General features: G+C 38.4%; 1 protein-coding gene across 2 annotated transcripts; it reads right to left on the bottom strand.

Moving 5' to 3' along the window:
* On the bottom strand, positions 1-9325 carry LOC148881056 (calcium-transporting ATPase, endoplasmic reticulum-type-like). 2 transcript variants are annotated; one of them, XM_088963302.1, is made up of 8 exons: positions 9187-9325; positions 6879-8427; positions 6666-6787; positions 3660-3938; positions 3194-3577; positions 2661-2770; positions 1985-2213; positions 1-1314 (listed from the first exon to the last, which is right to left on the bottom strand). In XM_088963302.1, the coding sequence occupies exons 2-8, from the start codon at positions 8344-8346 to the stop codon at positions 745-747; spliced, it is 3162 nt and encodes a 1053-aa protein (XP_088819428.1). In that variant the 5' UTR covers positions 8347-8427; positions 9187-9325; the 3' UTR covers positions 1-744. The 2 variants fall into 2 exon arrangements, with proteins under 2 accessions (XP_088819428.1, XP_088819429.1); XM_088963303.1 differs by lacking the exon at positions 9187-9325 and adding an exon at positions 8632-8754.
* Between the last annotated feature and the right edge of the window lie 3163 nt (positions 9326-12488).

The raw sequence follows: 12488 nt of genomic DNA, 5'->3' as shown, positions 1-12488 counted from the left end.
TTCCAAAATCAAAATACTCATTTGATTTTTTTTTTGTTGTTTGATATTAACAACGTAACCCTATGCTTTTAGAATATAATGTTATTGGAACATTCTTGTTCTTTTGACCATATAAGAGCTGTGGTAACTACAATAACATAGTTACATTAGAAAATGATAATTATAACAAGCAACAGGATTTGTTTTTACCAGCAAAACAACACCAAACAAGCAGCAAATAGAAGCCATGAAGATCGCTTCTCAGGAATTTCATGCCATCTAATGAGATATAATATGACTGAGTTGTAAGGTCAGGATGAGGCTGGCTCTCCCTGTCCGGCTGTCCCTGGTGGAGCTGACCAACTCTGGCTGGTTATTGCAAAGCTACGTTAAATGCAATATTGCATGCTACTGCTACAGGTTCAACTTTCAACGTTGGCGCGCGTTCCTTCCATCCAATTCCAACCAAACACAGCTCTAGAGAAACCCAACCTCACCCCTTGCGTTGCCCACCTGGCATCAGCACTGCATTCTGATGCTTTATTGCTTTTTCAGGGAGGCAGCAGGCATCTATGATATAATGAAATACATACATTTCCATTTCTTCCAGTTCATCATATATAGACAAACACTAGTGTTGCTTCTTCCTACGCAGTACTATCTAAAAGGAAACCCGGCTGTTAAAGAATATGTATAAACTAGAAAATAAAAATATATGCACCTTTTAATTGTCCTGACAAGGAGTGATGCCCAAGCTTGAAACTATCAATCTTTCTTATTATTATTCTTATAGGATCTCCATCCCCGATTCCTCCCGGCAAATTTGAGAATCTCATCGACGAGCACCACGGGCGAGGAGACCAAGATGACCAGTAACCACTCGTTCAGACTTAGTGGGACAATGCCAAAGACGTTGGCAAGGAATGGCACATAGAGTATAAACAAATGGAGTCCAAATGACACTGACATTGCTACCAAGAGCCAAGGGTTCCTCCAAGGTGGAATCCTGACCAAGCTGTTATCTTCCGACAAGGTGTTGAGAGAATTGAACAACTCGATCGCCACCAATACGGATAAAGACAGAGTCATTGCCTTCACCTTACCGGTAGAGAAGTAGTCACAGGGATTTGAGAGAGTGATCACACGCCCACCACTGACAGTGAATGGGGCCACACTAAAATTTGACCACGAGGGGCAGTTCCCCCAATTGCGGAGCTCAGACAAGCTGACTAGCGTGTGTCCATCACTGACCAGATCGATGCCCAGAAAGGACGACTGGGTGTACCACAAAACAAATATGCCAACAGTTGCAATCCCAACGTATGAACCGATTACCTGCCAACGTTGAAACGGTAATTAGAATGGTGACCATGACAAGAATTTTAACATCCTATATATATATATATATATATATTCTTCTGGATGCATGCATGCATGGTGTATGTATAAGCCACCACATGGATGCATGACAAATAACTTGTATTAGCTTCGACCCAAAAACGGCCATTACCAATGTTTGTCTCAGCTGTCTGGGGTCTTTGGGAAGGGTGGAGTGGATAAGATTTTACCATTATACCAAATAATGTCCCCTGAATTAGCTTCGACCAGCTAGTGCTAATTATTTCAATCAATTGCTACAATTAAATAGTGAACAAAACCATGCAAGTAACAGCAAGGAAGATCATCTGTCACAAGATTAATATCATATATTCAAAGGTCATTGTTGGTCATGGGAAATAAATATAAGAGGTAAGCCATCAATGTGATGATTCCTAGATCTAAGAGTATGCAAATATTTTATGGTAAAAAATCTGGAATTTAGGTGGAATTTGATAATGTTGCTAGGAAAACATTTTTCTTGCATTTCTCCCCAAGAAAGAAATATAATAGAAACATTCCCAGAAGCATTGCCAAACACAGTCTACATAACCCAGTACTGTTAAAAACGTATTTCCATATTTTATGCTAATTTTTTTTTTTTAAGAATCAAGTACCCAGTACTCACCATATAACGAAAAAGAACCCAAGAATTGATAAGTGCATCATTACTCTTGCGGGGTGGTTTCCGCATGATATCAACATCTGCAGGGTTAAAACCAAGAGCTGTTGCAGGTGGGCCATCAGTGACTAAATTGACCCAAAGCAGCTGTACTGGTATCAAACACTCTGGTATGCCCAGTGCAGCTGTCAAGAAGATCGAGATGACTTCTCCAATATTAGATGATATCATATACCTGCATGGCAAGGAAACAGCTTTTTGTAACTAATTGGAAACAAACAAAGGACCAGGATTGGAGGTGTCTTTAGGAGTTGTAATGTTTCCATGATGGCTCTTTTTATCGGGACCTATTGGACTTGGTTATGCCACAGTTTTAATTACAAGGTTAAAGATTGGGAAGTTCCCTTAATTACACGAATGTTATGGTAGGGGGTAATTCAAAAGTGCTGGTGGATGGGTTAAGGAATAATGCCTTAAGAACTTGGAATTATGTATACCTTATGAGGGAAGTTAGAAAATTGGCTACTGAATTAAATGCAGTATTCCATTTTACATATGTGCCAATACCATGGCAAGGCAAGTGGTAAATGAGAAGCAATTGTTTGTGGAAGTAGTTGGTAGCAAGGGCTAAGCCTACAAAAAGGGGTGCTTGGAGATTCATTCTTGCATGTCAGCAGCATACCTGATGAAAGCTTTCATATTATTATAAATTGAGCGACCCTCAGCAACAGCAGAAACAATGGTATTGAAGTTGTCATCTGCAAGAACCATGTCTGACGCTTCCTTTGCGACCTGAAATGTCAAGCATGGGATGCAACAAAACAAGGTTTCAATATGTCTTAATCTTTGAGAGATCATGCTGAAGAATCCTTTGAATTCATTCTTTTCCAGATCATAACAGTATTCTGAACAATCATTTTATACTATTAAAGATGTTGTAAAGACCAGACTTGTCCAGGCATGATTGATGAACATCTGAGTACTCATTTGGAATCCATAAGGACACTCATGTTGTATTGATGACATGGAATGGTAATAGATATCACTTTGAGTCTAGACCATTATGATGTTTCAGGTTGGATTTGGCTTTAACAGTAGATCTTCCAAGTAAAGACCCGTCAAAAGATGGTTCCGTCTCCCAGTATGTCAGGCAACTGTCCCCTTTGTAAAAGGGTGAGGTATTTCACAAAAATTACAAATGGTTAGACATGTTACCTCAGTTCCAGTGATGCCCATTGCGACTCCAATATCAGCTAACTTCAGTGCAGGAGCATCATTCACACCATCACCAGTCATTGCAACAATCTCACCCCTTTCCTTCAGCATCCTTACAATTTCTTGTTTGTGCTTGGGCTCAGAGCGAGAAAAAACCAACCCTCCAGGTTTTAACAAAACCTCGTTCTGCTTTGCAGAGGAAAGAGACATGAACTCCTTACCTGTAAAACTTCTTCCTCTAAGGTCCTCACCACTAGGAAATAGTCGAATTTCCCGACAAACAGCCTCAGCTGTTGACTTATTATCTCCAGTGATCACCAGAATCTTAATGCCAGCTTCTCTACAATCTTCAATTGCTTTGTATACTTCATCACGAGGAGGATCCTGTTCCAATCAGAAAATAGAATCAACATTTACAATATTGCCACTGGCAACTAATCCAGACTAATGTTCTGGAAGCACTCACTCTGAGACCAACAACCCCTACAAAAACTAGGTTACTTTCAATGGAGTAGTAGTTAACAGGATCAAGCAGCTTCTTGTGAGCAGGATGGCTCTCTGCATAGTAGTCTGAGAACTCTCCTAAGTCATCCTTATATGCCAAACCCAAGCAACGCAATCCCTTTGAACTCATTTCTATTAGTTGCAACAGTAATAGCTGCCTACATGGATCATCTATTTGAACAATTGATCCATCTGCCAGCTGCACATGTGTACTGCGTTCCAGAACACTCTCAACAGCACCCTGCAAGTCCAAACCATTAATTTTATAGTTCAAAAATTGTCCCTGATCAAATCAGTAATCATTAATTATAGTGGAACTTCTCATATCAAACAAAACAGGCTTGTTTCTCTACAGAATGAGACTGCATGTTAATATGCAAAAATTTCAGCCTTAGAACCCTCGGCAATACAAATTTTTGTAACAGGACCAACATTTAACTAACCAAATGATTTTATGCAGATAAACCGTCCTAAAAAGTCGGAGATCTTAATTTTAACATAGTTTCAATTACATGTAACACAAATGGCACCCTTGTTCAGAGACATCAACTCTACCTGGTCATACTGGTCGTGTTATGAGTGTGTCCATAGTCCATATCTTACCACAACAATACAGTTGAATCTTATCCCAATCATTTAGGTGAAAAAGCAACTTAGATGAATTTACCATTAGAAAATTTCACAACTATGCTACCAACAAAGACAACAATTATTTCATTGTGCACTGTTGCAGGAGCTAATAGAAAAAAGAGTAACTCAAACCACAATGCCATTTCATCTTCATCATAAGTCCTGGTCCTGGTCCATATGGCAGTTCAATATGCATACTTGCATATTCTGGTCATAATTCTAACTCATTAAGCATATAAAATCATGGTTGCTTGAGTACAATATGCTCCACCTCAATAAGAACAGTATTTATTCCATTAGGATAGGAATAAATAGATCCCACACCCATTTAAGGAGGAAATTGCAAATACCCTATGGCCAGAAAAGTAAATGGCTTCCTGATAACATGGCATTTTGAATATAAATGAAACTAGATTGATGCATGTGCTGATTGGCAAATATCTATACCATAAAATGCAGATACTTGTCTGTTTTTATGCAGACAATAAAACTTAAATTTTAGTATCATCATAGCATATCAGTTTTTTTTTTTTTAATCCTTTTATCTTGCACACATGCATAGCAAATACTCCTACACTAGAGAGGAAAAATAGAACAATAGAAATGTGCATGGCCATCAGACAACAGGCAGTGAAAGACATTAAAGGGTTCAATAAAGGAAATTTTGAGTTACTGCACTTGAAGAAAGATAGATTTCCTACTTGCTCTTATCTTAAGCTAATTCCAGGGAAATTTGGACTTCTCAAAATGCCAAAGAATAACTGAAAATTTTATACCATTTAACTGCACCAAGACTTACAGATAGGCTATATCTGATATTCTAGAAGGTTTGGTGCTTAGATGGGGAAGATGTAAATCCAATTGCATCACAAGTTGGCCAGCTTCCTACAAGGCCATTGGGCATTATCAGAGATCTGTTATATGTCAGAGTAAGTGTGCTCAAGGAGAGACAATTAGTTTAGCCCACATTCAGAGAAATGATTGGGTAAGGAAGCTAGCAAGAATATCCAGATGGATGAAAAGGAGTTGAACAAATTAACTAATGGGTGGTTGATGCAGAGTACCTGTTTGACCAAAATTCTTCTCTGTGTCACAGATTTAGTATGTTATCTGTATTTTTCAGCAGTATTTCAGTGACCAAAATAAATATCATTCCAAAAGTGAGCTTTTAAGTAGTCATTAAGTCTTAAGAGTACTTTGTTATTTGGGGTTGTTTTGGTAATTAGATTAGTAGTGGATAGTAAGGATCTACCACTAAAGCAAGGTTTGGTACGGTTGAGTTTTGGCCCTGCATAGCATTGTTTGACATTTTCCAAGAAGGAATCACCATCTTCTGTTTGTCCCTCTTGAAGGCAGACAAGCAGCCCTAGATTTTGTCTTAGAATGTTTTCTCATCTACTTTCTATTTTATTAACAAAGCTTGGGCTGACTCTAGCCTTTTGATTATCATTTCTTTACAGGGACCTGCCCTGTACCTTGGGGGTGAGAGAGAATTTGCCAAATTGTGCACATATCATTTTTATGCTTTCAAAGCTAAAATAAAGACAGTGATGATGTCCGATTTTGGTTAATGGAAAAGATAAACTCTGTTATATGGCTTAGAGGGGTTAGATCCATTGACTCATTTATGGATACCACTTTGACAAACCGGATTATTGGTTTAATTTGGTACATAACTTGGATGGGCAAGATTAATCCGTGACTCTAGGAGAACAATTTGATGGCCTTGGTTTTGGGTTGATTTGGTATATTAGTTGGACCACCTAGATTAGTTGAATTCCTGGAATCACTTGGATGATTGAGATAACCAATTTAGCATACCACTTTCACAGCTTAGATCTTTGGGTTGATTGGTGCCTCACTTGGATGGACTAGATTATTGAAGTTTTGGTACATTACTTGGATGAATGACACTAATTAACTAAGTTTTGGAAGCCATTTTGATGGTTCAGACATTCAATTTATCTGGTATATTATTTGTGATGCACCACAATGTCATTAAAAAATCAAGTACAGTTTTATGTTCATTAGCATATGAAACTTCAAAGGCAAGCATTTGGTGATCTTAGTTCCATTCCAGGGAGCTCCAGTTATAAAGGCATTTACAAGAATTGGGCGGTGAAGCAAAAGAAGACACTTGCACATTTGTAGAAAGCTCTGCTACACATGAACAAGCAGTAAAGAAATCTAACTAATTTACTTCCACTTATTTAACTAACAACAATTTCATCCAAGAACAAATAACACAGGCAAAATGACTTATATGGAAGCATAGGATCTAAGATATTGATATTTTGAGGTTCTTAATATAATGAGCAAATAGATCATAAATGATCACCTTGACAAGAAGTCGGTTTTGTCCAGTTGGCTCCCGGACAATAACACTCATTGACTTACGAATGCGATCGAATTCCAATGTTGCAATCCTCTTCGATCTTTTTGCCCACCATTCACAACAACCTAGACTATGCAGAGATAAATAAGAGCTTGAAACTGCATTATTTCCATCTTAGAACAGACATGAAACAAAAATGGCAGGTTACTGCCTTACCTAGTTTGACAGTGCTGCGGTCAATCAAATAGTCTGCCACAAGCTCTGTTTTTCTTATTCTGTTACTTGCCTTAGCATCTGGAACCCCCATCTTTTCAACCAAAACCTTGAGAGCTGCCTCAGTGGGCAAACCTGTGGCTCGGAAGAGGCGACCAGTGCAAAAGATTCCAGCATCATTGCAGACTGCACATATTTCTGCCATGGTTTGCAAGTTAGCATCCATATTGTAGCAAGTCCAGTCCACAATGCTCCCATCCTTGGGGTTGTAAGTTGTGCCGTCAACACGAAAAACTCGAGATGCTGTTGTCTTCCCTCCCAATGTGAAGAATTCAGTTACCGACATCTGATTGGTTGTGAGGGTCCCAGTCTTATCTGAACAAATTACAGTAGTACATCCTAATGTCTCCACACTTGGAAGCTTTCTTACAATTGCATTCTTTTGTGCCATTTTTCTGGTACCCAAGGCCAAACAAGTTGTAATTACGGCAGGAAGCCCCTCTGGAATTGCAGCAACTGCGAGGGCAACAGCTATCTTGAAGTAGTAGGTGCATTTCTCAAAAGAGAACCGGAAATTCTTTGGCCAACCATCCACGAGGTCCCAGGTTAGGAAGTATCTATAGTTGATCACCCATACAACAAGGCAAACAAGCCCAATTGCAGTTGTCAGCCTTCCACCAAATTCATCGAGTTTCTTCTTCAGAGGGGTATCATTCTCTTCTAGTGATGCTTCATGTATTTGTGTCTGGATCTTCCCAATCTCGGTACGCATCCCTGTGCTAACAACAATACAAATGCAGCTCCCGTTTACAACCGTGGTACCCGCAAAAACCATAGATTCTTTAGCCTGCAATTCGCAGTCATCCATAAAGATGGGGTTCACACCTTTGAGGACAGGCATTGCCTCTCCTGTCAATGAGCTCTGCTCAACTCTCAGCGTTGAGGTCTTCAGGGCTGCAACTCTCATGTCAGCAGGAACCTTATCTCCAACCCGTAGTTCCACAATATCACCTGGGACAAGCTCTCGTGCCGGGAGGTCTGGAACATAGTAACCATCCCTAAGAACCTTGGCAGACTCAGATTGCATCTCTTTAAGGGCTTCCAGAGCCTTCTCAGCATTAGTCTCCTGCCAAACCCCAACTACGGCATTAAGCACAAGAATCATGACAATTACAAAAGGCTCCACATAGGTCTCAAAGCCCGTCTCTCCGGATTCGTGCCCATGCAAGTAAGCAAGAACAAGTGAGATAAAGGCTGCAACCAGTAGAATCTTGACAAGCATGTCATCAAACTGTTCCAAGAGAAGGCACCATAGAGGCTTCCCCTTTTCTTTCTCAAGCTCGTTCCAGCCATACCTCTCTCGCCGCTTCTCAACCTCGTAGGAGCTCAGGCCCTTTTCTAGTTTAACACTGTATTCCTTGAGGCACCGCTCGACCGACCAAGACCAGGCAGGAAATGGTCTTTCTTCCATTGTAATGTCTTGTAACTCGGTTCTTATTCAAAACAGTATTTGTAAACAAATCGTCTGAAGAGTAAAGACCATCTGGACCTCCTACAAAGAAGTTCAAAAGAGAGGCAAATTATAAAAAATAATAATCATAAACTAAAATAGTAAATCTCTCGGGTAGGGGTGGGGGAGATGAAATGTGTGCAGTCAACCGATGGCGATGGTATGAATTATCAATTATGAAATGAAAACCTTACAACTTCCAGATGGAATGCAGAAATAACAGTTGCAAAGATGGGGTGATGTTACCTAGATTTTTCAAAAGCAATTTTGTTCAAGAACTAAAAGATAAAATGCTGTATCTCTTTGTATATATATATATATATTACAAGAAATTCGAGTTTAAGAACATCAAAGTGCTGGTTTCAAGACTTCAAAGAAAATATAAAGGAAGAAAGGAATAAGGGAACTGGCCAATAACTCTTGAATGTGTTATTAAGTTTTTATTGTTGTAACTTAACCGGATCTAACGATACTTGAACAGCATATCAGGAAAGCGGAGAAAATCTGAAACCAGTCTCTGTCTCTCTACTTCGGAAGTAAAAGTGTAAAACGAATATTTTGAAGGGCGAAGTTGTGCAAAAGCACAAAATGAAATTAAAAGACATATACCAGTAGTGAGTAGTGACTACACAGTGGGGGGAATTAGGAATAACACACAGACGATGAGATCTTCAGTGAACTTGTCAGTACTAAAAGCACAAAGCGAACATTCAAAGCATAATATTAAAGAAAGAAAGCATATGGAATAGTAAACATTAAAGTGGAAAAAGAAATAAAGTGAAACGCAAATTGGCTACTTACTAAGAGAGAGAGAGGGAACCTTGCGCGAACAAACGCAGTGTGTGTGTGTGTGTGAGAGAGAGAGAGAGAGCGCTTGAGGAGGAAGCCAGGAAAAAATTCTCTGTGGTTCGACGACTGGGAATTTTCGAGGGGAGGAATAGGGAGGTTATGCATTTATATTTTGGAAGTAAATTCGAATGACTGGGCGAGAAAATTGGATTTTCATGGGCTCTGGTTCGTACTGCGTTGGTAAGTTGCAGCGGCCGCTTCTTCGTCTCGCCTTCTCTCTCAAGCAGTTAGTCCCGTAGCCCGTACAGGAAGTTTTTAACGGACGAAGAAGCCTGTGGACATTACAATTTTATCCCTGCCACTGCCACTCAGCATATGCTATGATCCTCAACCCGAAGAACCAACCATTGAGGTTTAAATCTCTTTGGGCGCGGGATGGCAACGGGGCGGGGCCGGGGCGAAAAATCCCGTCCCCAATTCCGAATTCAAATTCTCCGCCCCGAATCGCGACGGGGCTAAAAATCCTAACACCACGGGAAACGGGAATCCTCGACTTTGCCCCACCCCGCCCCGATCGGGGTGGAGCCTATGTGATACATGGAGAACATCTCATTTTCCTATATAGTATTATATAGGGGGAGATGTTCCTAATTCACCGGGTAGTGTGTTGTGGGCAGACGGGCAGAGTTTTCATAAGTAGGATTCTTGTTGAGTCCGGATCTCTTGCCCACAAAAATTCTGCTCATGTCTACTCACATAACATTGCAGTCACACATGGAGAACATCTCATCTTCCTATATAGTATTATGTAGGGGAAAATGTTCCCGATTCATGGGGGGTAGTGTGTTGTGGGTAGAAGATCCGGATTCCAAATTGTCATCTCTGTAGGGTGATGACAAATAAGTATTAATAAAATACTAACCTTAGAAGTTAGCCTTAGACAAATAAGTATTAATAAAATAAAAATAGACTAACAAAAATTAAAATATTAGTTAATGTTAAATAATAAAATATTATAATTATTTAAAAAATAACAATAAAAATTAAATTATTAAATTAATAAATAATAAATAGCATATTATAAATTAATGGGTTGATTTATTAATTAAATATTATTTAGTATTTAACTAATTCATAATATTAATGGTGCTGTTTTTCCTATTATTTTCTCTTTTACAACTAAAAAATGGAATTTGAAAAAACTTCACCCATTTTTGTTGCCCCATCCCATACCACTCCATCCTTTTCCATCCCATCAAAATCTTCTCCTCAATGTAGAGGTGTCAATTAGACTAGATTAGGTCCAACTCGATCCAGTTCAATGTGAGTACATTACAAATAGATTAGGTCCAATCCAATCCAATGAATATTTTGCACCATTTTGGATCAATCCAATTCAATGTTTGGACCATCTAACCTGTACAAATTTGTTTTAATTTAGATTAGTTCTAACCCAAATATTGTCCATTGACACCTATATTCTTATATTCTATCAATAGACTAGATATTGACTTAATCCAATTCAATCTAATATAAATTCATTACAGATGGACTAGGTCCAATTCAATCCCATAAATATTTTGGACTATTAAGTCTGGATTGGTCCAATTCAATATGTCTTGTTGGTCTGTCCAAATTAATTTTGATTTGGGTAGTGTCCAATCTACCTTAAATCAAATGCACCCTGGGTGAGAAGAGAGGAAGATAACTAGAGTACCTCATTGGGCATGTGTGGCTTGGTTTTGTTCTCTCTTATATCTTCATTTGAAATAAGTCTTTGTTCTTTTGTTATATATTTCTGTATTTTCACTGAAATAAGTATTTGCTCTCGATTTTCAGGCATCTGGTGCAAACCACATTAAGCAGTAAAGAGTCGTGCATGAAAAGCTAACTATTTTATATTGATTTATTCAAAGAGAACCCTTTTTCTATAGAAAGGGGTTATGATATTTGAAAGACGTTATATCTAAAAAAACCTGTGGACCATCAATCGATATTATAAACATGTTAATCAATCAAATGGTATTTATATATCAAAATTCAAAGATGGATTTAGATTCACCAAAACTCTTCCAGTTTTATGTCTTTCCGACATTATAAGTTTTTCAAAAGATGTTTAAAAAGATAATACAGATTTTTGAAAAAAAAAGGGCCTTAAAACATCTTCATTTTCCTTAGAAAGATATTTGGAGAAGTACGAACAGGCCCAATGAAGATTTCTGCTTTTCACCACAAAACTATAAACACTTAAAAAGGTCAAAATTCACACCCTATGTACTTATACCCATATATAAATTAACATCAATTCCAAGCTAGCATTTATCCAAAATATACTTTGAGCTTACAAATTCTAACCCTGCGGGGAACCATCATTCTCCTAAAGTTATTTGGTATACAAGTGAAAGGTGGGAGGTATTTCAAACTTGTGAGACAGTCTCAGTCTCAGGTAGCAAAGTGTCACACCCCATAGTTAGGGGGTGGGGTATTTAGAATTTAACCTAAAAGAGAGACTGATTTCAACGCGGTTTTGATTTTATTTTTTATATTTTTGGGTATTCCCAAAAAATTCTCTAACTCAAAATATAAACAAAAAAACATGTGCTTGCTCACCACTTTCAAATCAATATAAAAGATTAGGCTTGAAAAAAAATCAATTTGAAAGATTATTTGCTTTACACGCATGGAGTGTGTGGTGATATGTCAACCCACTAAGTTCATTGTTTTATGTGTGGTCATAATTAGAGGAAGGTTCCTGCCCACCAGCAGACTCCAATTCCATCTCTTGTATGTATATATGTTTATTTTTTGTTTCTTTTTTAGATATGGATAATTAGTCATTTGTAATATCCAATTAGAATCTTTCCACGTGTTTATCATAGCTGGCAAGCCATTATCTTGAATTTTTGAGCCAATGATGTATGTAGGATGCTCATGATTTGCTCGATGAAGAGCACACCCCAGTACTGAATCCTCACTCATCTCAATCTCAATTGTATACTGGGAATATCTTCCAATGGGCCCATGGCCTTTGCTTTGACAATCCCGTAGAGCTAGCCCCACAGTATATCCCAATTGTATACTGGGAATATCTTTCAATGACATTTACGGGAGATTTTTCAATGCATGTTAAGATGTGCATGTGGGGCGTTAATGAAATGTATTGTATGAAACTTAGATATAAAGTCAGAGCTGCGAGTCTTTTGGGAATTTGATAAGGATGGACTTCTATAAGGGCAAAGTTGTGCACACACCATTCTAACAGTCTTTTACAACTGTACATTGGAAAAACTTCCCCATAAAATAAAGCAAATAAA

Source organism: Nelumbo lutea, chromosome 1 (genome assembly GCF_056320005.1).
Source record: "Nelumbo lutea isolate HS-2025 chromosome 1, American lotus-T2T, whole genome shotgun sequence".
NCBI classification, from domain to species: Eukaryota; Viridiplantae; Streptophyta; class Magnoliopsida; order Proteales; family Nelumbonaceae; genus Nelumbo; species Nelumbo lutea.
The sequence above is the reverse complement of the archived record's forward strand: the minus strand, read 5'-3'. Positions and strand labels throughout refer to the sequence as shown.